Source organism: Alternaria arborescens (assembly GCF_004154835.1).
Source record: "Alternaria arborescens strain FERA 675 chromosome Unknown contig_41, whole genome shotgun sequence".
NCBI lineage: Eukaryota > Fungi > Ascomycota > Dothideomycetes > Pleosporales > Pleosporaceae > Alternaria > Alternaria arborescens.
Window position 1 is genome coordinate 99,956 of NW_021167896.1, and position 27,409 is coordinate 127,364.

General features: G+C 52.9%; 13 protein-coding genes across 13 annotated transcripts; 4 read left to right on the forward strand and 9 right to left on the reverse strand.

Annotated features, from left to right (window-relative positions):
- Positions 1 to 474: 474 nt before the first annotated feature.
- Positions 475 to 855, forward strand: AA0111_g10928 (hypothetical protein; the record flags this gene model as incomplete). Its single annotated transcript, XM_028644735.1, has 1 exon — positions 475 to 855. One exon carries the CDS (start codon positions 475 to 477, stop codon positions 853 to 855), a length of 381 nt encoding a protein of 126 aa, XP_028501450.1.
- A 643-nt stretch (positions 856 to 1,498) lies between these two features.
- Positions 1,499 to 2,935, reverse strand: AA0111_g10929 (hypothetical protein; the record flags this gene model as incomplete). The annotated part of the gene is made up of 1 exon (XM_028644736.1): positions 1,499 to 2,935. The coding sequence occupies one exon, from the start codon at positions 2,933 to 2,935 to the stop codon at positions 1,499 to 1,501; it is 1,437 nt and encodes a 478-aa protein (XP_028501449.1).
- Positions 2,936 to 4,803: 1,868 nt separating this feature from the next.
- On the reverse strand, positions 4,804 to 5,607 carry AA0111_g10930 (hypothetical protein; the record flags this gene model as incomplete). Its single annotated transcript, XM_028644738.1, has 2 exons — positions 4,804 to 5,466; positions 5,530 to 5,607. 2 exons carry the CDS (start codon positions 5,605 to 5,607, stop codon positions 4,804 to 4,806), a joined length of 741 nt encoding a protein of 246 aa, XP_028501492.1.
- A 2,512-nt stretch (positions 5,608 to 8,119) lies between these two features.
- On the reverse strand, positions 8,120 to 10,270 carry AA0111_g10931 (Uncharacterized protein; the record flags this gene model as incomplete). Its single annotated transcript, XM_028644739.1, has 2 exons — positions 8,120 to 8,565; positions 8,617 to 10,270. The coding sequence occupies 2 exons, from the start codon at positions 10,268 to 10,270 to the stop codon at positions 8,120 to 8,122; spliced, it is 2,100 nt and encodes a 699-aa protein (XP_028501493.1).
- Positions 10,271 to 10,970: 700 nt separating this feature from the next.
- Positions 10,971 to 11,867, forward strand: AA0111_g10932 (hypothetical protein; the record flags this gene model as incomplete). The annotated part of the gene is made up of 1 exon (XM_028644740.1): positions 10,971 to 11,867. One exon carries the CDS (start codon positions 10,971 to 10,973, stop codon positions 11,865 to 11,867), a length of 897 nt encoding a protein of 298 aa, XP_028501490.1.
- Positions 11,868 to 12,318: 451 nt separating this feature from the next.
- On the reverse strand, positions 12,319 to 14,003 carry AA0111_g10933 (hypothetical protein; the record flags this gene model as incomplete). Its single annotated transcript, XM_028644741.1, has 2 exons — positions 12,319 to 13,541; positions 13,607 to 14,003. 2 exons carry the CDS (start codon positions 14,001 to 14,003, stop codon positions 12,319 to 12,321), a joined length of 1,620 nt encoding a protein of 539 aa, XP_028501491.1.
- Positions 14,004 to 14,426: 423 nt separating this feature from the next.
- On the reverse strand, positions 14,427 to 15,072 carry AA0111_g10934 (hypothetical protein; the record flags this gene model as incomplete). The annotated part of the gene is made up of 2 exons (XM_028644742.1): positions 14,427 to 14,669; positions 14,731 to 15,072. 2 exons carry the CDS (start codon positions 15,070 to 15,072, stop codon positions 14,427 to 14,429), a joined length of 585 nt encoding a protein of 194 aa, XP_028501495.1.
- A 500-nt stretch (positions 15,073 to 15,572) lies between these two features.
- Positions 15,573 to 16,151, reverse strand: AA0111_g10935 (hypothetical protein; the record flags this gene model as incomplete). The annotated part of the gene is made up of 4 exons (XM_028644743.1): positions 15,573 to 15,890; positions 15,943 to 15,976; positions 16,039 to 16,068; positions 16,123 to 16,151. The coding sequence occupies 4 exons, from the start codon at positions 16,149 to 16,151 to the stop codon at positions 15,573 to 15,575; spliced, it is 411 nt and encodes a 136-aa protein (XP_028501496.1).
- A 539-nt stretch (positions 16,152 to 16,690) lies between these two features.
- On the forward strand, positions 16,691 to 17,051 carry AA0111_g10936 (hypothetical protein; the record flags this gene model as incomplete). The annotated part of the gene is made up of 2 exons (XM_028644744.1): positions 16,691 to 16,838; positions 16,888 to 17,051. 2 exons carry the CDS (start codon positions 16,691 to 16,693, stop codon positions 17,049 to 17,051), a joined length of 312 nt encoding a protein of 103 aa, XP_028501446.1.
- Positions 17,052 to 18,469: 1,418 nt separating this feature from the next.
- Positions 18,470 to 19,441, reverse strand: AA0111_g10937 (hypothetical protein; the record flags this gene model as incomplete). Its single annotated transcript, XM_028644745.1, has 1 exon — positions 18,470 to 19,441. The coding sequence occupies one exon, from the start codon at positions 19,439 to 19,441 to the stop codon at positions 18,470 to 18,472; it is 972 nt and encodes a 323-aa protein (XP_028501494.1).
- Positions 19,442 to 19,496: 55 nt separating this feature from the next.
- Positions 19,497 to 19,631, reverse strand: AA0111_g10938 (hypothetical protein; the record flags this gene model as incomplete). The annotated part of the gene is made up of 1 exon (XM_028644746.1): positions 19,497 to 19,631. The coding sequence occupies one exon, from the start codon at positions 19,629 to 19,631 to the stop codon at positions 19,497 to 19,499; it is 135 nt and encodes a 44-aa protein (XP_028501488.1).
- Positions 19,632 to 20,160: 529 nt separating this feature from the next.
- AA0111_g10939 (hypothetical protein) lies at positions 20,161 to 21,931 on the forward strand (the record flags this gene model as incomplete). The annotated part of the gene is made up of 2 exons (XM_028644747.1): positions 20,161 to 20,297; positions 20,353 to 21,931. The coding sequence occupies 2 exons, from the start codon at positions 20,161 to 20,163 to the stop codon at positions 21,929 to 21,931; spliced, it is 1,716 nt and encodes a 571-aa protein (XP_028501489.1).
- Positions 21,932 to 22,240: 309 nt separating this feature from the next.
- Positions 22,241 to 26,923, reverse strand: AA0111_g10940 (Sterol 3-beta-glucosyltransferase; the record flags this gene model as incomplete). The annotated part of the gene is made up of 4 exons (XM_028644749.1): positions 22,241 to 22,555; positions 22,633 to 24,905; positions 24,970 to 25,456; positions 25,589 to 26,923. 4 exons carry the CDS (start codon positions 26,921 to 26,923, stop codon positions 22,241 to 22,243), a joined length of 4,410 nt encoding a protein of 1,469 aa, XP_028501477.1.
- Between the last annotated feature and the right edge of the window lie 486 nt (positions 26,924 to 27,409).

Genomic DNA, 27,409 nt, shown 5'->3' on the forward strand with positions numbered 1-27,409 from the left:
GGCTATAATTCAGTATATGCTTGTTCAACTCAGATTCGGGTCCAAGAGACTTGTCACATCCTAGTGTATCCGTCATCTTATACCGGAAAATCAGGATCAGGCGTAATCTGATGCAAGAACACTGAGCTGTAGGAACATGCGCTCCAGCTCCAAGACACTGCGGGAATAGCCTTCCTTGCATGTGGAGGTAGGTCGGCAGATATCAAAATGTCTTACTACAAGCTATGCTACGTTTTGGATGATCCCACGCATCTATCATTAGGTATATAAGATACCTCTCACATCTTTCAGGCGACTTCACTTGTTAAGATTCAACATACCCAAGAAGAAGCGGTAAGCTAAGATTATCACGCCCTCATAAGTATGTAGATGACAGCCTCAGAGTACCATTGACTTCACTGACTGTCTCTCTAGACCAAATTTCTCCTACAAATCTTTCAAGTATCCCTAGATTTTCAGAAAAAGGCCGCCAAGATGCTCACACCGTCAACTCCCATCCTCCTCTCACTCCTCGCCATCTCCTCCGTGGCCACTGCCTCACCTCTATCTGCACGCCAAGATTCGGGAGTAGAGTGGTCCTTCAGTGTCTACCAAAGCACCTCGCGATGCACCGGTGCGACCGACACCTACAACGGCACCTCCTCTCAAGGATGCACCAAAGGCATCCGAAACGGCTCATTTGGGTCCTACATAAGAGGCAACATCAGCTCGGGGTGCTCAGTCTATCTGTACCGCGACGACAGTTGCAGTCTCGAACAAATTGTCGATGTTTTGAGCTCTGATATAGAGTCTGATTGTTCGCAGACGGTAATCGAGCACGCGAATGTTCCGAGTTTTGATGTTGTTTGTGAGTAGAGCGATATATGGTTTCAGCTGTCTTGGTTATGAGTGAGGGGACAGCTGGATAGGGTTCTGTAGGAAGTTTTTGACAGCGAGAAATGAAGACGCTGTGACCAGCTGCTTGAACACCGGTTCCTTTCACCATTGTTAATTCTCATTTCAAGACATGCTTCAGAATAGTACACTCTCTCCATGAGGAGATTTCTTTCCTCAGATCTCCTTATTCTCCGAATGAATGCGGTAAGAAGTGTTTGAGGTAGATCGCGCTCCCTCAGTCCCCTACTTCTCTTCACTGAAAGGTTGGGGTGGCTTTCTCAGCTGACTGGCCTATGACATAGAAGTACTCGCATCGTTCACGACAGTGTGGGAGAAGACAACAACCTTGGGCCAGACCCTACGATAACATCAAAACTATGACAGAAAGCACAACTGCAGGTCGAGACGTCTCTTCGTATATAGTCGTTACCATCAAGTCCAGCAACATTGCAAAGCTAGAGCAGGTTACCAAGTCCAAGGCAACGCTATCACTCCACTGCCTCTGTATGGCAAAATGTTTGTCCAGGGAAATTTAATCCCGGATGATACAGGGAAAAAGGATATGGCGAGGCATGAAGGTGTGTCGATTATGAAAGAGAGTCCGAAACGGGTTCCTTCAAAGTCAACCAATATATCTAGCAAACCCCTTCCACTCATCGTCCCGCAAGAGGCATTGTAGGTCTTCCTCTCGCAGGCACATCGCAACAGCTACACTCCCCTCCCGACTCTTAGGCATCAGATACATAAGCGACTCGACAGGCACAAAGCCCGGCCGTCTAACAGCAACTGGAGAGCCCAACCTCAACCCAAAGTCCCACTCATAAGCGGGTACTTTTGTCCACGAGCTAAGCGCAATGTCAACGCTCATATCGAGGGTAGCTGTAAAGCTCGTTTTCGTCGCGTTGTCTGGCGACTGGGATAAAAAGGTGACCAGAGAGCGAGTCCGGTATGCAATATCTGACGCTAAGGGATCGACTGCCTGCCTCATCTTGGCGGCGATGTGGCCCAGCAGAGTGGAAAGTAAGGACTCCTGGGGATAGCTAGTGTATGCCATGTTTTGCAGTACGCCAGGGTAGTCAGGATGTATGTCCAGATAGCGTCTAGCATCAACAGCCCGTGCAAACGTGACCGAGGCATCCGGACGCAGACGGGACTGCCTTGTGCGTAGAACAGAGAGGAAGATGAAAGCAGAGAGAGCATCATCGGTCGATATGAAGCTGGTAAAATCTTGAGGAAGAGAGGCAGTCGCAAGCCCCTTCAACGACTCCAATGACTCGGCTGAGAAGTCAAAATACGTCCAAGCACACTTGCTAGGTGGTTCTGGACTCTTCCGCTCGACAGTGTTATCCACTTCCTGGTCAACAGTGGGAGGTAAAGGAGGAAACAGCTGATTCTGCAGCTCAGGTCCAGGAGCCCAGCCTTCATCTTCAATGAGCGGGACAATACCTACTCTCGGCATATTACCAATCCCAAGCTCATTTTCAGTAAAATGCTCGCTCCGACACGCCTGGGACAGCCAGCCCAAGACGGCCGCCTGGCCCATCATGTCGCACACATTGTGTTGCATATTAACACAAAGCACCAGCCCACCACGTACATAATTAATCTGCACGAGCATCACTGGAGCAGGCTCATCAGAAGCCCCCGAAGCTTTCTTCGGGTCGAATCCCATGGCAGCCAAAGTAGGACACGGCGCCCAAACATCCTCACCCAATACACTCATCGGGAATCCCTTTTGGTGCATCAGATCAAAACTGGGTATCTCGGCATCTCCAGTATAATCTCGTACGACTAGCTGCGGCACCGGTTCGTACGGCCGAATCTTGTAATGGGGCGCAGCCTCAGTATCAGGGTTTATGTTTACGACTTGACCAGCAACCCAAGGGAAGTTCGCTGCTAGCTCTGCCAATCCAGCAGTCATGGTCGAAGTAACCTGGTGATGTGACGGTTGCCCCTCTTCTGACTCCGACAGCGGAAACATGAAGGCTAGTTGGGTATAAAGCTTGAACAGCGCGGGCTGGGCACCCATCAGGTCGATATCCATATCCAGGGGACTCATGCTCGCAATACGCGATTGGTCCGGTATTGGGAACCTTCAAACCACATGTTAGTTGATTCCGTGGTTAATTGGGATAGCAGCTGTACAAGTGACATTCTCGGCTTACGTGGTTAAGGCTGGTATGGTAGCGTGTGCTGCTTTCTCAAGACCCCGCAGCGGTTTGTACAGGTTCAAGAGAGGAAAAAAAAGGGACCAGACCCTCTCAAACTTCTGAAACCAGCAACGACGCGTCAAAGCCTGATGACGAAATGACCGCAGTCTCTCCTGTTAAGTTGTTGCCTCAAGCCTGAGGTGCGCAAGATGGGATCATCCCGAGTATGAGCGCTGGTAGTAGTGGCCGACTTGTACAGTCTACTTGTACTCGACCTGACGGAGTGCACATTGGCACAAACGGTGTTTAAACTCATAATGACTCATCTCGATATTATAAGACCGTTACTCAGATCATCGAAAAGAAGATCAAGGTAAGATCATCTTTGAAGCCAACGAACACAGCGATAGTCAAGCTTGTGAACTCCATTTAACAAGCATAACATCTGCCTCTCGGTAAGCATCAGAAAGAACCGCCCGATTATCAGTCGTAACTGCCAGTGCACATGGGGTGATGGAACGTCGCTAGCCTTGCCGTCTCGGGGGACTTGCAGGGTCTCTTTGATGACCCGCAGTATGCAATGCTGCCCAACTTGACAGGTTGAATGCCAGAAAAAAATGCCCCGACCTCTCCTTTTCCCACCACCAACAGCGTAATGAGCAGAAACCAGCTTTGATTGCATGCAGGCTCACGGCGGGTGGCGAATTTTTTTTTTCGTCATGCATGTTCTTGGTTGCGTACCTGGAGCTACTACCCAGCCCGCTTGCGTTCGCCGCGCGTGTACGTTATGTTGCTGGGATGTCTGTCGCCAATACTTTGTGCCAATGGATGTTTGCAATAGAACCGTTGTCCCGCTTGCCGCAACGCACGCACGCAACAGCAGGGGCAGGCAAGAAGGAAGGGATAGCCTCTCCGTATTTCACAAAGTCTCCGTCTGCCGCAAATAGTCCAGCTGCGCGTGTGTCATGTTTAATTCATCTGTCGGTTTCGAGGAAGTAGAGCGATTGGCTAGTGAGTTGGCACATTAATTGCAAATACTCCAATCCCCGCTTGTCGCTCGCGTGGAAGAGCACTTTCGGGGGTTCCACATGTCCTCATTGCCGGAGTCGGGTCGGTTTCTTTGTGGGGAAGGATTTCCTGTGGTAAGGTACCGGAACATCGGAGATTGACTTTCCGGGACAAAATGATGAAGATCACTCATGTGAAGGAGAGAGAAGACGAACGAGGCGGACCAAAGCAAGCTGACTACCAAAAAATAAAGATAAGACGTTGAATTCGAAAGGTATCTCGGGGGGGCGTTATAGAAGAATGTAGTACCCAAACTGAACCCATATGACTTTTCCGTCCTTATTCCAGGTTTTGAGATTTCCAAATGCCATGCGCTAACAATAAACACATGCTACCACGGTACCGTCTTCCAGATTGTCAAGATATTGTTGCCTCTTTTGCAACCAAACCGCCAGCCCTAGCCCACTAATCAAACCAGCCGTACAGTGTCATGCAAGATCTCAGTGCTGCGCAGATCTCGGTCGTTAAGGAAATAAGAATAGGCTAATGTTCGTAGTACTCCAGATACTCCATGGGTCTCATGCAAAACCAAAGTGAGACCATCAATGCAAACGCCGCTCATATGCCGACGCCTTGTTGAGTGCTTTCTATCAGTGATGTAGGCCAACGACAACGCGGTGTGTCGTAGCCTGTTGTTGTGCAGTAAATCCAAATATGTATATCGGAAAGCGTATCGGTCGTTGGACCGAAGGGGTATCAAGCTTGAAGCTCATAGAATTACGCACTTCGGTTTGTCTTTGCCGCGTTTGTTGCCTCCAGTCATGCCAGCACCTCGTGTACGACGGTCACCAGCTCCTCTTGTGCGGTCCTTTTCGTGGTAGCCGGTACGTGCTCGAGGTTCTTTCCTGTCTGTAGGGGAACGTCCACTGCCTTGTCGTTGCCGTCGGAGCTGTCGAACGACGTCAAAGAAGGCCTTCTCGACGTTGACGCAGTTTTTGGCGGATGCCTCGACGAAGTCGCAGCCAAGTTCCTTTGCGAGTGCTTGTCCCTCTTGGGTCGAGACTTCGCGTTCGGTGACACGGTCGCATTTGTTTCCAACCAGCATCACAGGGGCTTGGCCGAACATGGGTGCGGATGCGCTGATGGGCGAGCCGGGGTAGGTGGGCGAACCAGCCATGGCCGTCTCCTTGACGCGCTGTATTTGGCTGTGGAAACGCTGTATGCGAGCAAAGGAAGAACGTGATGAGATGCTGTAAACGAGTACGAAGCCCTCGCCGTCGCGTATCCATTGGTCCCGTAGGGCAATGTATTCTTCTTGGCCAGCTGTGTCGAGGACTTCGAGCATGCAGGACTGGCCATCAATCTGCACCTGCTTGCGGTACGAGTCTTCGATGGTGGGGTCGTAGGTTTCAACAAAGTGGTTCAAGCACAACTAGCGGCGGTCAGCCATGTCAACAGATGGGGAAATAGGGGAGCAAGTTGGGGGAAGGGCTACCTGTATGGTCAGGGCAGTTTTTCCTACACCGCCGTCGCCCAGCACCACCAGCTTGTACAGCGTCATCTTCCCCGCCATGGTGTTGGTAGTAGATTGGAGTCGGCCTCGTCAATGCAGGTCGTGTCTAGTGCGCGGATGTGGCGGACAGGGCACAGATCGAGGGCAGCGTGCTGGTGCAAGTAGAGCTCGCCACGTAGTCGCAGAGAGTCGCGTCGTGTTCTGCGGTGGATTTGCAGCTGACCAGCGGGCTCACAGCTTAGGATGGGAGCAGTAGTGTCGATCCAGAAGGGGGTGGGACGAAGAAGGGGGGAGGCGCGGCCAGAATCAGCGTCGATGTCGTGGTTCCGGACGACGGTCCACACTCGCACAGCAGCAACAGGTGCACGTGTCGACGTGGAGCTGCAGACGCTTCAGAATCGATCGGGGGGGTGGCGTCGGTGGTGAGGGCAATGGTTGCACACGCAGGCGTCGAGGCGGAAGCGTGGCCTGTGCAGCAGAGCCGACGCAGAAACGGCGGCAGGAGTGAGCGGGGAGGTGGTGCGGCTGATGGCAAGGGGAGAGAGAGAGAGAGAGAGAGAGGCTGGGCGTGGTCCGACGGTGGTCGATTCGAGATGATGATGGGGAGGAAGTTGGGCGAGGTAAGGCGTGGCAGGCTTGCTTGGTCAGGGTTCTCGCTCCAGTGGCTCGTGTCCCCACGTGAAGATGGTGGATTTGGATTTGGCAATGCACAGATGCGACAAGGGAACTAGAAAGTTGCAAGAGTCCGAGTCCGGGGCATCACCTATCAATCAGCGTCTACTATCGGGGCTCCGTTGCATGGACGCGGGCGACGTGGGATGAGCAAGCAGCGGCGTGGACGGGGGCAACGATAGCGGCGTGATGGATGAGGGAGGTCAAAAGAAACGCGCGATTAGTCGACATGGGCGGCCGGGGTTTTTACGCTGCGTCGAGGTTGGCACTTTGGGCCTTGGGCGACGGCGCTGCAGCACTGGGGGGCTGCCAGACACCAGGATTCGCCTAGTCCTGTCCAGGCCATTCAGACGAGAAACAGCCAAGGGCTGCACCGCCAGAAGCACAAAAGGCCGCCTCGCCGACCCGGGCCCGTGGCTGGCTGCTGGGTGTACATATAAGCCCATGACGCCGTGGCCCCCCCTTCTCAAGTCCTGGAAGCCTGGTCTCGAAAATGTATGCGGCCGTCTCGTTGTGCCATGTCGCCTGCGAGTCGACCATGCACAACGGCCAGAAGAGCTGCCGTCGTCTCAGTGCGCAAGCGCAGGCGGCAGGCCCTAGGACTATACTAGGGCTGCTAACGGGGACCCCCCTTGGGGGTGTCATTGGGGAGAGAGGGAGCGCGCAGGCCACTACACATGCACCCTCGACTCTGTAGGAACAAGAAAGACGCCGAGCCATCGACAGCCCGCTCTTTAGCTGCAACAACCCTCATCGCTGCAACATTCCAGCCACACCAAGGGACACATAAAGCATAGGCCGTGTTGCAACAACATGTAAAGCATGCTTGGACATTGCAGGGCGAGCTATGAGATGGATGGGCAGTTTTGCGCCAGGGTTTCAGTCCTGGTCAGTCCTGGCCTTGAAGGGATGGTGCTTCGGGGAACAGGACCCAAAGCCGCAACAGCGTGTAGCCGATAGTCGCTTGGCTCACTGCTACTGCTTGTTGATATTCTGGCCGAGCCGACGGGATCACTGCACCAACAGACGTCGTCTTCGGCACGTCTCTGGCAAATACGAGCCACGTCCGCGACCGACAGGCGGCGCGGCCTGCTATCTCGTGTAAGACGCCTTGCTGCCGTTACCGTATCGATTGGTGACCATGCAACAAGTATTCTGCCGGTAAGAAAGCTTGTAGACTCGGCGTGAGGCACAACCTGAGATGACAGGACGAGCCAACGCGACGGTGACGAGGCTCACTCGCCGACCAGACGATGCGACTCAGGGAATGCCTTGATATATGCGCTGATGAAGTGTCAAGCTTCCAGATGGGCGGGAAGGTCGCAGCTCAGCACAGAGCTCCATGTATGTCAGCCCCGGGAAGTTGCAGGAGCGCAGTCCGGCGGTTGGGCCATTGCCCGCAGCACCATGCAAGCACGTGTTTGGGGGTGGGGCCAACAACACGCTGCCGTGACGGAAACGGTATCCTTTTCCTCTGCTTTTCAGCTGGACGTCGCCAGTTGTTTGCTGGTTTGGCCATGATGCGAGATTAACCGCTGGGGCGTTTGGCGTCGAGCGTTGAACCGCCGCTTCGTGTAACACGATGTTCGGGGGACGGGCCGCTGCTCGCCGGTTCCGACTCCACTCATTCATCCGGTAACGAGCCAGCAAATACGAAGTGGCTGCTATGCAAACGGCTCGTAGCAATATTGGGGAGAATGTTGATATGCGCCCAGCTGGTGAGAGATAGTGTAGCCTACATGGCTGGGATCCCTAGAAGACTTATAAAAGAGTGAAAGCGCAACAATGATAGATGTTAGCTCAACGTGTACATTCAAAGACGATATAACAACTAATCGCTAACACAGGTCACATTACCTCTACAACAGCAATTCCTTGCTAACAGTCCACATCCCATCTCCTACAACTTCGCCCTCGCCTCCGTGGCCTTGTGCAGATCCTTCCCCTTGACCTTGAAATACTCCCTAACCTTCTCCCTCGCAACCTCAACAGCCTGTCTGTCTTCAATCGTGCTCGGAACACTGACTTCCTTGTCAAACTCTCCATGCGTAGCATTCTCCAACAGCTCACGCAGCACTCTCCTCAGCGTCTTGCCGCTCCTAGTCTTGGGTATCATCCCTTTGCCTTGTATGATGCCGCCGAGACTTGCAATTGCACCAATCTGCTCACGTACTAGACGTTGAACTTCGGCGAAGAGTTTGTCGTCTGCCACAGCGGACTCGGAATGTGCATGAGCGGATAGTGTGATGAAGGCGAAGGGAAGGTGACCTTTCAGAGCGTCAGGGATGCCGACTACAGCTGCTTCGGCGATGGAGGTGTGGGTCGTGATAGCTTGCTCGATGGCGCCTAGTACTTGTCAGTTTATCCTTACAGCCCATCAAGTAAGACGTGACATACCTGTACTGAAGCGGTGTGCCGCAACATTGATCACATCGTCTGCCCTCGCCATGATTGAAATGTATCCCTCCTCGTCAATCATACCAGCATCGCCAGTGTCAATCCACTTCCCATCGAACCTCTTCATATAGCCCTTGTAGAAACGTTCTTCGTCTTCCCAGAGCGTAGTAAAAGCCGTTGGAGCAAGTGGTATCGCCATGACGATATTGCCCATCTCGCCTCTCTTCACCTCTTTGCCTGAATCATCCACAATACGTACATCAAACCCGGGCATAGCCTTTCCAGCTGAGCCAGGCTTAATCGGAAGCGGCGCAGGTCTTTCCTGCGAAGAAAACTTCAGCCCAGCAGAGGCGCTGAGTGCGATGCCCGAGATAGGTGAGCCAGATTCGGAAGACCACCAGTTGTCTACAACCATGGCACCTGGAGCGCAGTGCTTTGTTAGCAGTTTCTGGTACATCTGGATGATGCTCGGTTCGCTCCTCTCTCCTGCCAGGAAAAGCGCCCTGAGTGTCTTCAGGGCACCCTTTTGCCCTCTTTCCTCGAAAAACTCATTGTCGCCGTCGTCCCTGCGAATTGCACGTAGAGCTGTGGGAGCGGTGAACATGGTCGTCACTTTATAATCTTCGATGACGCGCCAGAAGGTGCTCGCATCGGGGGTTCCGACGGGTTTGCCCTCGAACAGAACAGTAGTAGCACCAGCTAGCAGTGGAGCGTAGACAATGTAAGAGTGCCCAACAACCCAACCGATATCGCTTGCCGTGAACATGACGTCGCCCGGACCATGGACTCCGAACAGGTACTTGATGGAGAAGTTCAGTCCAACAGCGTGACCCCCTGCTGAGCGAACAACGCCCTTTGGTAGCCCGGTAGTACCCGATGTGTAAATGATGTACAGTCCGTCGCCACTTTTAACAGGCACAGCATCTGCCTTCAAACCTCTATTCTTCGCGCTCTTGACCAGTCGTTGCCAGTTTCTTTGACCCTCCTCTTTGACTATCGGATCCCATCTTAGCTGCTCTCTCTGCCAGACAATCGTCTTGAATGGCTTGAAGCTACTCTTGTGAACGGCGCCCTCAATCATCGATTTGTACTCGGTGGGCTTCTTGGCTCCTTCAATCCCGCAAGAAGCCGTCATGATCACGACAGGGCGACTTGCCTCGATCCGCTGGGCCAGTGCCGCCGGCGAGAAGCCACCAAAAACAACCGCATGTATAGCTCCAAGCCTGGCGATAGCGAGCATAGCAAACAGCGCAGCTGGTATCATCGGCATGTAAATCAACACGACATCGCCTTTCTTGACTCCCTCTTCCCTCAACACACCTGCCAGTGTCTCTACTTCTTGCAAAAGCTGCTTGTATGTGTACTGCTCTTTCTGGCCGGTCACTGGACTATCCCAGCAAATCGCGACCCTCTCGCCATTACCGTTTGCCACATGGCGGTCCACACAGTTGTATGTTGTTGAAATCTCACCATCGGCAAACCACTCCCAATGCTCGTGTGACACATTGCTCTTCTTCAAGTGCTTGGTGCTCCTTTGGAACGCTGTAGACGGCTTCTTATGCCAGTATAGGTTGTTCGCTTGGCGCTGCCAGAACTGCTCGGGGTTGTTGATGGAGGCCGCGTAGACCTGATCCTGGATGTGCTCTTGAGGCATCTTGTCAATCCGGATGGATGATGTTAATTGACTATGTGATGAAAGCAGTCTGCTAGATGCAATGGCGAAGCTAGCACAGACGTGTGGGCGACAAGCTGAAAGAGAAGCAAATGGCGGTACGCTGAACTTGGAGATGGTGAATGCAGTAAAGCACGAGTTGCTCTTCGCGAAGAGCATATGGGCGTTATGAGCATTGATCTTTTAGACTTTGCCGATCGGTCCAAGGGGACCGACGATGCTGACCTCGGAAGGAGATGGCTCGGACTACCCCAAGCCCTGGGGCTCCCCGCAAAGCGCTAGCGGGGTGCTAACACCTGGGCACGGCTGGGGACGGCATCCCGCCTGGTCGGATGCTGATTGTAAGCGCATCGACTTGAGCACAATGTCAAGTGAGTTCTAATTCCTCCTTGTCGTAGGTTCCTTCACATATGACATTCGTGCAGGTTGTGGTAGAGAGCTTGGTGTGAAGAATGTCGAGATGCGGAGGTGGCTGGGAGGCTAGACATAAAGCTTTGACGCACGACTGCTTCGTGAAGACTCGACTCTGAAGCTACTCAGATCGCGTAGCTAGATAGATGCAGCCTAACTTCGTCCTATTCGACATGAACAACTGTGAGTGGGTTCCAGACGCCCTCGACTCTGTGAGGTGTATTACGGACATTCTTACTCCGTGCATATTCCCGATGACGTACATAACCCCATGCCTTCAACCATCAGCCAAGTAGACTTCAACCCGCAAAGACTACTACCTCTAGCCTCTACACAGCAGTTTACCAGCATAACCATGTCTCTGTCCCCTCCACCACGCGCACTATTCTTCGATGTATTCGGTACCTGCGTCAACTGGCGCGCGACCGTCACTAGTGCGCTTTCCCTCGCAGCCCACAAGTCGCTCAACTCAGCAACCGCATCATTGGCATCTAAATTACGATTGCGAGCATCGGAAATGACAGATGAACACTGGGGGAAGTTTGCCCAGCAATGGCGAAACAGTTACAAGATATTCACAAAACAACTAGCCGCTGATCCCTCAATCCCGTGGAAATCAGTCGACGACCACCACTTGAGCGCATTGAAGCAGCTTATCACAGAATGGGAGCTTGATGGCCTGTGGAATGACGAGGAGATTCTTGCTCTGAGCTTAGTCTGGCACCAATTAGTCCCTTGGGAAGATTCTGCCGCCGGCGTTGAGTTACTCAACAAACGATTTGCAACAGCCATGCTTTCGAACGGGAATGTGAGTCTTCTTACAGATCTCCGTGCGTACAGTGGGATACCTTTTATACACGTCTTCTCGGCTGAGATGTTCGGCACTTACAAACCTGCGCCGGAAGTATATCTTGGGGCGGCGGAGAAACTTGGTTTGGAACCTAAGGAGTGTGTTATGGTGGCTGCACATCTACCTGATCTCGAAGCTGCACATGGAAACGGTCTGAAGACTGTTTACGTGGAGAGGGCTGGGGAGGAGGATTGGACTGAAGAGGAGATCAAGGAGGCGAGGGAGGCGGGCTGGGTGGATCTGTGGGTTGAATTGGAAGAGGGCAGTAAGGGTTTTATTAGTGTAGCGGAAAAGTTAGGGATCGCCGATGGAATGTAAGGTCAAGGTTTTGTGATTGCATTGAACTTTTTCAGTCACGTATAGTATAAGCAACGAGACGTCTACTGAGATATAGTTGGCCGAACTATGTTACATCACCTCTTGCTAGAGATCTGAAGACGGTTAACACTCCCCAAATAGCAACTGCATCACACACCAAAGCACCTTTCCCACAGCTATTGCGGAAAACTAGCTAGGTAACAGTCAGACCTAAATGCGACATGCTCTTTTCATTGGCAGTCAATACGACCAAACAAGACCTCCGGCATTCTCTTCTCCACCTCTCCCATTCACCCAGACATGCAGAAAGACAGGCTCCATATTTTTGCAGGATAAGAATTCATTATGCAGTCAAGCAATATCAATAGTCATGAACATCATCACAATATTACCATGCCATCATAACACCATACCACTCTCACACACTCCCACCCTACCAAACCCACCCTCCTCAGACAACAGCTTTCGCCTTCCCCTCCCTCCTAAGCCTACTCTTCTCCACAGCCTCTTCAACCTTCGTCTTCCTCCACGTACACGACTCAGCAAAATCGCATATCCGACATTTAAACGCCTCCTCAATCTCCACTCCCTTGGCCTCCCTCGCACCCTTCCACCAAGCCATCTCACTCCCAACATACGCATCAATGACGTCCGGCTCGTACACCGTAAGCCGACTACCAAGCACATCTCCCGTCTTTGCGTACCGAAACTCCGCCCGTAGTATCGGGCTCAAGCTTCCCCTTGGAAACGTTTCTTGCATCTCTGTGACGAGCAGACTCCATAGTGAGAGTAGATTTGGGTAATTTGTCGCTTCGGACTCTGGGTTCCCGTGCGGACCTATGGAAGAGATTTCACCGAGGAAGGTTTGCGTAAAAAGCGCAAGTGGGTCGAGACTGTAGCGCTGCAGGACAGTCTCCGCATCCACGGTGTTTAAAGAGAGGGATTCGAGGAGTTTGCGGTAGAGCATGAGTTGCATCCATGTAGGGCGTAGACTCGCACCGGTTGGGAGAGATTTCGCAGAGCGGGTCTTTACATCTGCAATGTAGATTTGGCGATCCGAGGGATCTGGTGCGGAGGGCAACAGGTCGGATAAAGACGGTTTCCCAGAGGCTTTGGCAAAGGCGTCTGAGATGCTGGGCTGATTCGATGGCAAAGGAACAATACCACCATTCTTCTCTGCCCTCGCCCTCTCAACCTCTTGCTCAAATTCCGCGTCGGGACAAACATAACTGATCTCATCGATAACCCCGTTAACAACCTGTCCCTCAATCACACCCCAGACTTCCAGTTCTCTCGTCAATCCCATCTCCCTCAAACACCTCAGCCCAGAAATCGCATTCCACATCCTCAGCCCAAATCCATCTTCTTTGCTTTCAACCTGCACCGGCACCGTTGTGTGGACTTGGTCTTCGAGCGTTTGGTGGATCTTGCTACCAGTCTTCATAGCCTGTGTTCGTGGCTTCCGTCCGAATTTGCTGAGCGTGTAAAAATACTGTAATTCGCACCAAGCCGGGGAGACGAGATCGGTCACCGAGAGACATTTCTTGGGTTTCGTTCGGAAACGCTCGAGGGGCGGACGGGTGTCGGTTTCAGCGGCGGCAGTGGCTTGCGATGCGCTGCGCTTAGGGTGGAATTGCAAAGGTGAAGGTGGAGTGGCTGGTTGTTCGTGAGGAACTAGGCGCTGTTAGTTGTCAGTTCATACGACACGTCTCCTACTATAGGTTCTTGGTCGAACGTACCACTCCACGCCCGTCGCGATCTCTCGTCATACTCGACTTCCAGCGCCTTCCGCTCTCGCATGGGCGAACTCTGTATGTCCCTCTGTGTATCCGCGTCGACACTCCTCTTGCCCTTGGTAACGCGCAGCACCGTGGGTCTGTGTACCTGCACGAAGCCGTCCACATCCTGCTCTTCATCTTCTCGTTCGCCCTCTTCAAACTCGATGCTGGGCAGCACTGCGCTCTTCTGGGTTTGCGCCGCGTCTCTTATCGTGTCGAAAGCGTCTGCAAGTATGGTGTCGTCGTCAATGTCGATATCGGAGCCGTAGTCACTCAGCGTCGCGATAGACTGGATGTCGATATCGGAACCATATTCGCTCGCGTAATTCGACGTCAGCTTTGTGGTTGGTGCCGCCATGATGCCATGATCTAGCCGCGACGTGCTGGTCGTGCGTGTGTGGCGACCCTTTGACGCGCTGAGCGTGCTGGCGCGTTTTCGCGTGTACTCGTGAGGTCATCGGCGGGCGGGCCAATCGAGGGGTGATTAAACACCAAAACGCGAATAGAAAAATGTGTGTACAGGAAATTAAACTGTAAAAAGGCAATCTGGTATTTCCCACTCTTCTCATTGTTACTAGAAGTATGCGTGAGTGCCTGCGTTATCATCCCAAACTCATCGAGCACATTGCACCCAGCATATGAACAGCAGCATCCATTCAACACGCCGCACCTGCACCACATACAACAACATAAATAATAGACAAGTACTCTCATACACCGCCGTAATCTCTCCATCTCCCATCAACCCTGCATAGCCTCAGCAACACCCGCCCAGCTCAAACTACACTCCTAGCACAGCATCAAGGCCCTGCTTGAAATCCGGCATATCATCCGCCCTCTGATCCACCCTCGCCCACTTCACAGTCCCCTCTCCGTCTATCGCAAAATTACCCGCCGTCTGCCATCTGCTGCCGCTCTCTGTAGCTCGGACGCTGATGCCCTCTTGTTTGAGTTTCGTCGTCCCGGGTATGCTACCGAGAACGTGCCACAAGGACGATATGCCCAAGCCCCATGCGCCATATGCCTAAAGTGCAACGGGTCAGTGTAACGTCTTGTATAGCTTCTTTGTATGGCCACAATGTTACCTCGCGTTCAGCATCAACAATGATATGGAGGTTGGGTTGGGTGTTCTTCGCAGGCTCAGGTAGTGCCGCCAACCACCTCTCCGTCGCTCCTTGCTCGCTATGGCTCACAGCCACCCAGTCGACATCTCTGTGCGCCGCTGCCATGTCCCTCATATTCAAAAACGTCTTTTCTGCAAATGGACAGCCGCAGTGTCTGAGGAAACTGATAATGGTCGGCTTGCCATCTTTTGCGGGTATGTTTAGCTTTGGTGTTGAAGGTGCCTTTTGGCCGACAGTGGGCGTTTCTGCTGTTTGCACGCTGGGTGGCGACAGCCATGAGTTGAGTTCGGTTTGCCAGGTCATGGTGAATTAGTGGTTTGTATTAGATCGAGTAGATGGAGATGCGCGATTGCGCAACGTGATGCAAAGGACATGATAGTAGTCTTTGATGTTAGTGTCGCTCATGAAGGGACCGGTCGTGATGATCGCGTTGTTAGCTGCGATGGGCGCCATACTGCGGGATGAGGACCGGATCGCGACCATTGGCGTAGGCGAATATTCGTCGTATCAAAACACCAGGAAGTGAATGTGAGATAAGCATGAGAGTCAAAGCAAGACATTAATATCAGTGGAAGCAATGTGAAGTAGAAATCTGTTGATTTCGAGATAATATCGCCAGTGACCATCACTGATTAACCTGGATATACTACATGCTCAGCACCGCTCGTGTGCACTCATAAACCGAGTTGAAGACCGTGAACCATGAAACCCTATAAACGCCTTGATATCCTAACCACTAAATACCCAATCCAATCACTGACCCGAAGAAGTTGTCATGTCGTGTCGATGTGTTGTTGAGAAGCTTAACCACGCTCACCACGGAGGCGGCGGGCGAGCTGGATGTCCTTGCTCTGGATGGTGACGCGCTTGGCGTGGATGGCGCAGAGGTTGGTGTCCTCGAAGAGGGAAACGAGGTAGGCCTCGACGGACTCCTGAAGAGCACCGATGGCGGAGGACTGGAAGCGGAGATCGGACTTGAAGTCCTGGGCAATCTCACGAACAAGACGCTGGAAGGGCAGCTTGCGGATGAGGAGCTCAGTCGACTTCTGGTAGCGACGGATCTCACGGAGAGCGACGGTTCCGGGCTTGTAGCGGTGAGGCTTCTTGACACCACCGGTTGACTGGAGCATGTTAGAACGATGCATCGCAAGATGAAATGGAGATGGTACTAACCGGTGCGGACTTGCGAGCTGCCTTGGATGCGAGCCTTGAAGTGATGTTAGTATGCTGCGATGCGATGCAAAAGGTAAAGCTGAGGGTTAGACTAACTGCTTGCGGGGGGCTTTGCCACCAGTGGACCTGAGATATTGTTAGTGACTGATGATTGTGTAAATGTTGCAGAGTAAAGCTTACTTGCGGGCGGTCTGCTTAGTGCGGGCCATGTTGTTGGTAGATGGAGGTGGAGATGTGGTTGTGGTGGGTGATGGAGATGGTTGTTGTTGTGATGGTGAGTGGAGTTGAGTGGATGAGGGATGGAGGATGGTGGGCGGGCGCAGCTTATATGGTAAATGGGGGGGCGGGCGGCTGCCTGGAAAATCAATCTTTGTTGCGCGCAGTTACGAACACCAAAGTCAACTGCTAACTAGCGACCAGGTAATGCGCGCGCAGCTGGAACTTCAAAACCGCAAAGTCCACAAGTCGCGCGCGCATTCGCCATTGGCTCGCTTACGCACGCGTCCCGATTGGGAAGGGGCACGGTCGTTGATCTGGAAAGCGCGCCCGTGCGTCGGTTTGATCTGGCGGTGGCAGGACGTGTGATCCGGCGCGCTTCTGGGACGCGCCCCGCTGCCTCATAAACACGACCGCCGCCCACTCCATCTTTCTCATCATCCAAGCACATTACCAGCCTCACCAACTCTACAACTCTCTCACTCAACCAACTTTACCTCTCCCCAAAACAACCCCCCCAACAACCATCAATATGACTGGTCGCGGCAAAGGTGGAAAGGGTCTCGGAAAGGGTGGTGCCAAGCGCCACCGCAAGATTCTTCGTGACAACATCCAGGGTATCACAAAGCCCGCTATCCGTCGTCTCGCACGTCGTGGTGGTGTCAAGCGTATCTCAGCCAGTATGTCTCCTCGCTCTGCCTGCTCCAATCGCCCTCTAACAAGCTCTAGTGATCTACGAGGAGACCCGCGGTGTTCTCAAGACCTTCCTCGAGGGTGTCATTCGTGACGCCGTCACATACACTGAGCACGCCAAGCGCAAGACCGTCACCTCCCTCGACGTTGTCTACGCTCTCAAGCGTCAAGGACGTACTCTGTACGGTTTCGGTGGTTAAGCGCGCTTCTTGCTTTTCATCACGGTTTTCATGTTACGACTTGTTCAGTCTACGGTCGGCTCCTTTCGGTGCTTGGTGGGAATGGTCATAGCCTTTGTATAGTACAGTGAGGCTCGGAGTTCACGGGTTATATCAGTCAGGGTTCTGATTTGCATGGAATGATACCATAATAACTTCATCTACTGTCTTTTGCAATGTGATGTCTCTTCTGTTGCTGCGTCGCGACGCGTCTGACTTCTGTGTCTAAACGCGGTGGTCATGGCGGTGGTGGCTCCACTTGGTATGATGTGCTGTTCCGCCTTTTGTCGTGCTAGTGTCCAACGTCAATCAGACCGACTTTCATCTCCTTCACAATGAGCATGTCGTTTCTGTAGCTCGCTGTTGCTGCTGCCTAGCTGGAGACGACATGACTCATCGCTGTTTGCCACTTGAGTGAACACGGCATTGTGAAAGATAGCAGTTTGGTGCATGACGTCATGTCTTTGCTGTGTCTGACGGCTGCTCAACGTGACGTTCTATTGCTAGGAATTATGTAGTCTTTGGTGTCTAATGAATAAACGTGGATGTAATATCGATTCCATCGTGTGTTGGATTAACAATGCGCGTTGTGTGCTGTTGGTCAGAAAGTATGCGTGCTTTGGCTGCACCGGAACGACACTTCCGCAGACCTACACATTCCAAACAACTCCAACGATGTCTGGTTGACCTAAAATTCATATGACATACTTTTATAATATACAAAATTTGGTACCTTAAGTTTCAGGGAAATTGGACATGATGTTGTGGTGTTGGAATTTTTCGAACATGTTACATGTTGAGTCCTAATTTGGAAAAATGTGTAGGCAGATTGTTGATGATATTCACGACATGGCAACCACAACACGAAATAGGATCCGATAAAATCGCATAATCACGTCGGGATATATACAGAGACATCAGAAGTTCCTACAGATGCGTCCATCACGTCGATTCAAGCGATGTGGTGGGTTGCGCATCGTTTCCGGAAAGTACAGGTGATGGGTGGGAAGACGCGTCAGAAGAGCAACGCGAAAGCACGCAAGTCGTAGCATCTCAACAAGTCACATCAAGGAAATACAAAGGTTTGGAACGATGGATTGTAGTAAGGCCTTCTTCACGTACTGTGCAGAGGACATATTGCACTGCGCATGGTCGTCAAAGTTCATCATAATCATTATCATTAAGATGACACTACGGTTCCAAGGATATCCAAGTACCCATGCTCTGTATACAAGAGAGACATCATGCGAAATATTATCCGTGAGCCTGATCAGCACTGCATTTGGTCGCTCCTGCCCAAAAGATGCAAGACGCGCAGGTTGGGCAGTATCGAAGCGCGCGCCCACCCTAACAGCATGCCTCTTATGCCTGCAGACCCATTCGCCATATCTCGCATCTATCTACTGCCCACTAGGCACCTCATACGGCCCGTATCCCGGCTTAGGGAAATCCGGACTCCCGTCCTCTTTCCAGCCAAACTTCTGCGCCCGAATCGTACGCGCGCTCCACCCATTCGTCGGATCCTCCATACCATGATACACAATCCAATCCTCAGTGCCGTCTGGAGAAGTAGTAAACGACGCGTGTCCAACACCATACGCCTTTTCACTAGGGTTCTGGTAGAAGACGGGGTAAGGATGTTTGCGCCAGTCACTAGGGTTCATCGGGTCGTCGCCTACAAGCTCCAGCTGGCCGAGACAGTAGTTACGGTTATCAGACCGCGCGGCGCTGTAGATGAGGAAGGTTTGGTTGGTGACTGGATTGATCAACTGTTGGGGTCCTTCGTTTGAAGAGAGCCGATCGTTAGAGGCCCGTCCAAAGGGTGTTTTCTCCCACGCGTACTCCGGCACGGAAATGATTTGGCGCTCGGAGAAAGGTGACACGGTGGTTAATGGATCGGACAGCTTGGTGATGCAGAGGTTCGCGGGCCAGCCGTCGTATTTGTGATACCAGCATGAGTAGATGTGGTACAATTGGCCGGCGTGTTGGAAGTATGTCCCGTCAATCGCAAACTGGTCGTAAGTTTCGAGTTGGCCGCGGTAGCTGTACTCGGGCGTCCAGGGATCATCAGCTTCGCCCATGGCAACAAACATGCGGTGGTTTACGGCGGGGCAGTTGTATTCACACCACATTTCCGTCTCTGGAGGTGGAGAATCGAAGTTGGGGTCCGCGGTGAAGATTACCCACCAGGCATTGTTGATCTGGTGGATTTCTGGGGCCCAGAGGTCGGTGGAATAGGGCTGGTCGGGCGGAGGTTGGAAGATGGTCTTGGATTCTGCGGTTGACCAATCTGTGAGGGATTTGCTGCGCCAGAGAGTTATGTTGACGTTGTTGGTGTAGGTCATGTAGTAGTAGTCTTCGTGGCGGAACATCCAGGTAGATAGTGTTAGGAGACAAAAGCCCGTGTAGTTACCTGGAGGACTTGACTCACGGGTCTGCTCCAGTGGGCACGATCGGGTTCATGAATGTTGATGAGTTGGTCATGTTGCCGAAAGATGGCGGCGGGCTGTACTGGGAGACGCCCACGGCAGCGAGAGCCGCCGCGATGAGAAGCTTGAACATATTGCCGTCAGAATCGCACAGTGTGTTGCAGAAGACTGGGTGCAAGTGAGGGAAATGAATTTATTTATCAAGCGGTCCAAGTACTTGTGCGGGGGGAGACGCGGGGTGGTGGGTACCTAGCCCGGGCGAGTGAAAGAACAAGTTCAAGGTAGCGATCTGGCGTGACTATCACACAGGGAACTGAATACCTAGGTAGTATTCTTCTACAGTAGTCTTCTGATCATGCACGAGGACGATCGCGGTGCAGCCTCACAGCCTCTCAACTAGGGCGGAAGCAGTACAGTGACAAAGTCTACCTAGGAAGACAAGTCCACCCGTCCATCATCGTGCCCGTGGTGACGCAATACCTCTGGTAACAGACGAGGCTGGTGTTGTGCGCTTGCGTCCAAGGTTCCCCGCGTTTGATCCAGCCACACTGCTCTAGCGCACTTGTCGCGCGGTGCAGACGCGAACCCGAAGACGCCTGCGAAAGGCTTGGCACGTCTTTTGCGAATCCCGACTTTGTACCAAACTCTCCACTCGGCGCACAATGAACAACTCGCAATTCCGACGACTGCTCGTCGAAACACCAAAGCCTCAAGATGGCGACAAGGGCAAATCTCCCGCGGCCGCAACGCCGAGGGCAGTGCTGGGCGCACGCAAGCACTCCAGCATACCAATGACACCGTAAGTTTCCTCCACATTGTCTCGCGCACGAGGACTGATGCTAACAGTCGCGCAGCCGCCAGGTGGGCAAGGGGTCAGTCCAGTCAGACTTTGCGCGCCAACTCGCCGAACGCAACGCGAAGAACAACCCGCAGAAGAAGACGAGAAACATAGTACCAAAAGGGACGAAGCTCGCCGCAGGCTACACCGATCGCACCAAGGCATACACTGATGAGGAAGACAACGAGATTGCGAAACGCGTCAAGAACCTCGAGGAGTCTATGAAGAAGGGCGAGATTGACCGTGAGACGTTTGAGAATCTCGTACAAGAGATTACAGGCGGTGATGTTGGGACCACACACTTGGTCAAGGGCCTGGACAGGAAGCTCCTCGAGCGAGTAAGGCGGGGGGAGGATGTTCTGGGGGGCCAAGACAAGAAGGAGGAAGAGGTGGAAGACGAGCAGGCAGAAGAGGCACCAGAAGTCGAGGACGCGTTCGATGAGCTGGCAGAAGCGGATGTCGGGCCCATTACACGCGAGAAGGTCGAGAAGAAGGGCGAGAAGATGACATCGCCACGGCCTGTTGCTGGCATCAAGAGGAGCCGAAACGACATCCTGAAGGACCTCAAGAGACAACGAGAAGAAGCTGCTGCTGCCGCCGCGGCTGAGCACGAGAAAAGGTTTCCTACCTTGGGGCCAGGCTTCCGCAAGATAAATGCACAAGGCGAGACACACCGTATCGAGACAGACGAAAAGGGCCGCGAGGTGTTAATCATCACGGGTCCAGACGGAAAAGAGAAGCGCAAGGTCAAGAAGCAGAAGGTTGAGGAGCCAGCGCCTGAAGTACGTCATGATCTAGATGACGCGAGCAAACCGATCAACATGCACAACCTCCCCGCGCCGAAGAAGGAAGAGTCGGAAGACGAGGATATATTCCAAGGCGTAGGATCTAATTACAATCCGCTCGCCAACTTTGATGACTCAGAAGACGACGACGAAGATGAACAAGAAGAAGAGAGAGAAGCAAAGCCGCAACCGTCTGCTGTGCCCAAGCTCGATACTACGACTGCAGAATCACACTCAGAAGGCGAGGTGTCTTCTCCCGAAACAGAAGAAGACGCGCCGGCGAAACCCAAAGAGAGCGCGTCCGCTGCACCCACAAAACGAGACTACTTCGCATCCACAGCCCGCAACACCTCCATCACAAAAGAAGCATCTGACCTCTCCGCCGCCGACGCCACCGTCCGCGCCGCCCTCGCCAAAGTCCGCAACCTCGACGAAAACTCCGCACTACTACAAAATCTTGGCTCTACCGACCCCAACGATCCCGCCTCCAAAGAAGCGCGTCTCAAGAAACGTGCTGCGGAGCTTGCCGCGTCGGATCGCGACATGGAAGACATGGACATGGGCTTTGGAGCATCGCGGTTCGACGATGCCGAGGAAATGGAGAGGGAGGGCGAGAAGGTCAAGTTTAGTCAGTGGAAGGGACTGGGCGCTGAAGGAGGCGACGATGACGATGACGAGGGTGGTGGCAAGGGAAAGAAGGAGAAGAGGAAGAGGGGAGGGAAGAAGCGAAAGGGAGATAAGAATAATGCGGATGATGTTCTTAATGTCATGGAGAGGCAGAAGGAGAAGAAGACCAAGACGCTTGGCTGAGAGAGAGGGTGAGGTAAGAAATGGATCTGTAGCACTGGGTGCTGTATCGTTTCTTCAACGTCCATGTCACATGTTAGTTCTACACGCAGAGTGCAAGTAAAGCCATATCATCATTGATTACATTAAAGAATCCATCTACCCATCATGCTAAACATGTACATGAGCATTCATAACCGCGTGGTATCTTTGCAATCTAATTAACGTCTAGTCCGTCAAAGTTCTCTTTAGACAAAGAAAAACGCCTAACACTCCATGCTCATACTCCAAAACGTTGAAAAGAAGGGGCGTTCAATCCCTCAAACATGGCAATTACTCCCTCTGCACAGACTCACTCGTCCTCCTCATCCCACCCCCACCCTTGAGAACCATACTACCCAGCACCAACGACCCGCCTCCAGTACGCGATGCATCCTGCTGTATACCTCCCATAGCAGCCTGCTCAGCCATATGCTTAGCAACAGCATCCATCTCCTCGCCTTCCTCTACAAGTGTCCAATCAGCCTCAATCTCTTCATCCGTCGCATCGCCCTCATCACCCGGCTGCTTGGCCTGTTTCTTGATGAGCGTCTTCGCACGGTCGAGTTCGCGGTAGATTGTTTGAATGGCAGTTTGTGTACCATTATCCTATTGTCCATGTGTTAGTAAAAAAAACCGCTTGTAACAAAAGTTAAGAAAGAGGGTGACATGAGTGGAAAACATACCTTCCTAATCCTCTGTCCCAAAACCTTAGCCTTGACAATCATCCTCTGGGAATTCGTAACCTCCCACAGCGCGCGACTAAAAACACTCGTATTGACCTTCTTGAGCCAAACCCCCACACCCATATCCTCGACCCTCTGCGCAAAGAAGAACTGGTCTCCGAAAAAGGGCTTGATAATGGTAGGAATGCCCGCTCGCAGACTGGCACCCGTAGTACCAGAGCCTCCATGATGCACCGCTGCATCCATCTGCCGGAACAGCCAATCGTGCGGCGCAGATTGAATCTGGAAAATCTCTTCCGGGAGAGGAATCTCGGGTTTCGAGGCATCTTTGGTAGTAGGGTCCATGAGGCGATCGGACCAGCCTTTGCTAAGGACGCAGCGGACATCTGCTTTGAGCACCGAATCCACAACCGTCTTGGTAAGCGCAGCCGGATCATCAATGACAATGGATCCAAAGCCCACATAGACCAACTTCTTGCCGTCTCTCCTCGCCTTCTCGATAAACGCCATCAGCTCTTTCGGCGGCTCATACATCTCACTCTCGTCCAAGAACCAGTATCCAGTAACCCTGACCCAATCCGGCCAGTCCAGTGGCGGCGGCACAACGTGCGGACTGAAGTTGTAAAGAAAAGGACGCAGATTGGCCTGCATCTTATGCTGATTCGTGGCCTGCAGTCCCAACTCTCTCCTCCGCCACTTGTTCACCTGATTGGCTATGGCAGTCCAAAACACCTTGTCAAAAACCGTGTACGTGTAATTGTTATACGTCCCACCCATCTTCTTTTCTGTAACAGTAAAGGCATGTGGGTACGCACGTGTCTGCGTCCACGGCATGGTGAAGGCGCGGAAATACGGTATTTCAAGCGCTTCGGCAATGTGAATGCCCGCCATGGTGCTGGGGGACTCGATGAGGACGTCGGCGCCTTGGCAAGCGCGCCAGGAGGAGCTGCAGACGTCGTCGAGCCAGCCGCGGAATTTGGCATTGGCTTCCTTCATGAAGCCGTAGGTGAACATGCCGTGTTCAACGCAGATGCGCATCAGCTCTGCAGGATTGCCGTCGACGACTGCGAAGTCGATACCGTGTTTACGGACCCAGGGTTCAAATTCGGCGTGCGTTGCGATGCGTGGTTTGTGACCCTCCTTGAGGAGTTCTTTGCATAGCGCGATGTAGGGCTGGACATCGCCGCGGGATCCAATGGTGAGGCAGACGATGGTCAGGGGCTCCGAGGGCTTGAAGTCGACGAAGGAGGCGAGCGGGTCGTCGAAAATCAGGGGAATGCGGTCGTGGTCTGCAGCACGGACGATGTCCGACATGTTAGCTGGCTTGTCCGTATCGGTATGTTCGCGAGCTTGTTGTAGCAAATCGTGTTCTGCCTTTGCAGCTTCGTCATCGCTATCCACGCCCGAAGACGACGAATCCTCCTCTTGGAGGTACTTTGTGTTCTCCAGAACGCGGAGCACCATGATTGCACACTCATCGCGGTACTCAGCCTTTGAAAACTCAAAGAAGAGCTCTTCGTGGCCCTTGATGGCGACGGTGAGACCATGGTAGCCTAGTCGAAATCCCTTCTCCTTGTTGACATTCTCAATATCCCGCATGGGAAGAATGATTTTAGTCTTGGATATTGGCATCAAGCTGCGGAAACAAAAATACCTCCCACTAATGTAGATTTTGCCATAGTTTGGCACGAGACGCTGGAGTGATGCGAAGAATGATGACTGGAGGACTTCAGTCTCGGGGAAGGCGAAATGATCCCGGAAGTTCTCCGCAGCCTTCGCGGCATCCTCATCGTCCTCGAATCCGTGAATTTGGTCGCCAGTCTCTAGTCCCTCGGCTGTGTTGTAATGCTTTCGCCCACCTGCAAGCATGCCGGACACCTTTTCGTAGTAACCCATAGACTCGCCTCCGGTGAGCAGATTGCTGATCTTCTTTGAGCGCGTTCTGAGAAAGCCCGCCAAGCCCGAAGCCTTCTGAAGCGGGTAGGAAGCGAGATCCTGTAGAGCGGATGATGAACCTGATAGGCGCGGTTGCGCGCTGTGGTCGGTATCATCTTCGAACTCAGGCGCGCCAGTCGGTGTTTGGGGTCGCTTTGAACGATTAGCGGACTTTGGCTGAGTCGATCGCGCCGTGTCCTGTGAGTGTCTGGTGTGTGTGTCGAGTTTGTGAAGAGGCGTGTTGACAGGTCCACGGAAAACGTCGGAGCGGTCTAGAATTTGAGAAGCTGAGGCGCCGCTCTCGTCCATGGATTGGATGGCGACAGACGACTCGGTACCTGTAAAGGTAAAGATACAAAGTCAGTGTATGTCTCATATGAATTTCGTGCAGCCACAGCTTACCTGGGTCAAAGGCTGATTCCGAATCCGCTGCCCCGGGCGACTGACGTGAGTGACTTCCACCCTCCCCACTGCCTCCCCCAGCCACTATCCCCGGAGTCCTGTCTCCCTGGCGACCCCTATTACTGAAGCTCCGTCGCACCTCATGACTAGGCCGTCGGACTTCTTGGCTCGTTCGTCGAAAGCCGCGACCCGCGTCCATACTACGTCGCACATCCCAGCTCTTTCTATTCGCATCATTGCTAGACCTCGCAGACACATCGCTTATACTGGTCCGTCCTGCATGAGGTGCCGGCAAAGGTGAAAGCGTAGCCCGAACGTTCTCGTGAATGTGTGGTGTCTCGGTGCTGATAGTCGGTGTTGCTACCGGTGTAGACGCCTCGCCGTCACCACCCTGCTGCTGCAGAGCCTGGTGGTGCTCGTTATCGTTGATCATGATGCGCAGAACATTCAGCGCATCCTGGCCTTTGTTGAAAAAGGAGAAGAAATACTGTCATAATTAGCATGAATTTCGTTCATACGAAGCAACCCGTTTCTATTGTGTTGTAGGGTCCCACAAGAGGTCGGACGGACCCTACAACTCAATAGAAACAAGCTCCTCTTGTTTGTCAGCTCAACGTACCTCATCAATAGCAAACGTCTCATCATTATCCACAACCCTCACTCGCACCGTCTGTGCCAAATCCAACATCTTGCTCTCCTCAATCTCAATCACATTGCCAATCGGCAAGCAAATCTTCACACTACCCCCCTCATTGTGCGTTCTGAAGATGACTTTTTGGATAGCACGCGTCCATTCCTTGGCACTAGCTGCGGAATCCGCTTTGAACAGGTAGCGCCGCTCGTCCGTTGTGATGGCGAAGCTGGTCTCTTCCTCCCCTTTCTTGGTATTGGCGGAGGAGGGATCGATGACCTCGGCAGAAATCGCGTACTGCAAATTGATCCGGTTCCGGGGATAGTACAATTCGGCGGGGTTGGTGTAGTAACCCAGGACATCCCCCTTCAATACGAACCAATACCGATTGAACTTGCTCCGGCCGCGCTTCGACAGATAGCCCGTCTTGCTGACATCGTGATGTTTCTTAGGGATATAGGCGTAGAAGCATATATGCTTCTGCGTAACGTACATGTATCCCTGCAGCAAGATGCTCTGAAGCAGCCAACATGCGTATTCGGAAATGACTTCTTCCACCTCTTCGAATTCGAATATCTGCTGTATCCTCTGCGCCAGCGTGACGGGTGCTTTGCTCTTAGCTAGCCCGGCGCTGCTTCCATGTCTGCTCTTGCGACCAGAAGCCTGCGCTTTGTCTACCGCCATGTCCTCGCTGGCGCCGATGTCTTTCTTGTCCTTGGTCTTGGTCTTGGTCGGCGTCGCGCTCGACGGTGGTGGACTGGCAAGGTCGTCGGGCGACGGCTTCGGCGGCAAGAACTGGCTGCTTGACATCTGGTTCTGATCGCTGCGGTTCGACGTCCGCCCTTGCGCTTGTCCCTCTTTCCTGCTCGACAACTTCAACTTGGGCAAGTTGCGCAAGTATTTATTCTCAGAAAGGGTCCGTCTATGCTTTCCCTTGTCCATCTTATCATCTGCGTCTTGCTCCGCACTCTGGAAGTCGTTTGCGGAACTCAGTCGACTCAATCGTGCTGCACCGTCGAGGTTCCTGTATGTTTTCCGCTTCCCACCTCCATCATCGCTATCCCCCGAGTCAACCTCAGCCATCGTACCCAGGTCTGTTTGTGATTGTTGCCCTGCACGTGCTATCATGGAGAAGAGCGACTGATTCATCGACATGGTGTTGTTGCGCTTCGGCGCCGTAACGTCTTCTTGTGCATCGTCTCCATCTCGAAAGCGCTCTGGCACGTCGAGCGACATACCGCGTGCTTCTCGCGCCGAGTTCCTTCGCTTGCGGCTCAGACGACGACTTGTCCTGTCACGACCTCTGTCTTGTGAGGTTGCCATGGTTGGGCGGAGGGTGGTGGAGTGCGCGGGCGCTCAACAGTTTATTGGTGAGGTGAGGTTGCGGGCGTCTGTGTTGGCGGATGTACCGCGGCGAAGGCGAGGCAGATTTACGCAAAGGTTGGAGTAAGTCCAGACGTGTATTGCGTGATTCTTGCTGCAAGGCAGTTGACAGATTCTGTTAACAGTCACATATTGGGGGCGTTCGCGTTTGCCGGAATGACTTGTACGTCTGCGAGCTATGCACGCTCGTCAGCCACGAGATCCACGCTCCGGGGTACCTGCTAGCGTGACACGATAAGGTTACCCACGCACACCTCTAGGCAACAACAGTGACCGGTAGCAGTGGAGTGAAGTGAATAGCGTATTAATTCTAATGTCCTCCTCCAAGCCGTTATCATCCCACATGCTTCTAGGATGCCTGAGCTGCAAGCCATCCGTATCCGTCGCGGCCGTCCCGAAGACGTCATTGGTTGAGCTTATCGATAG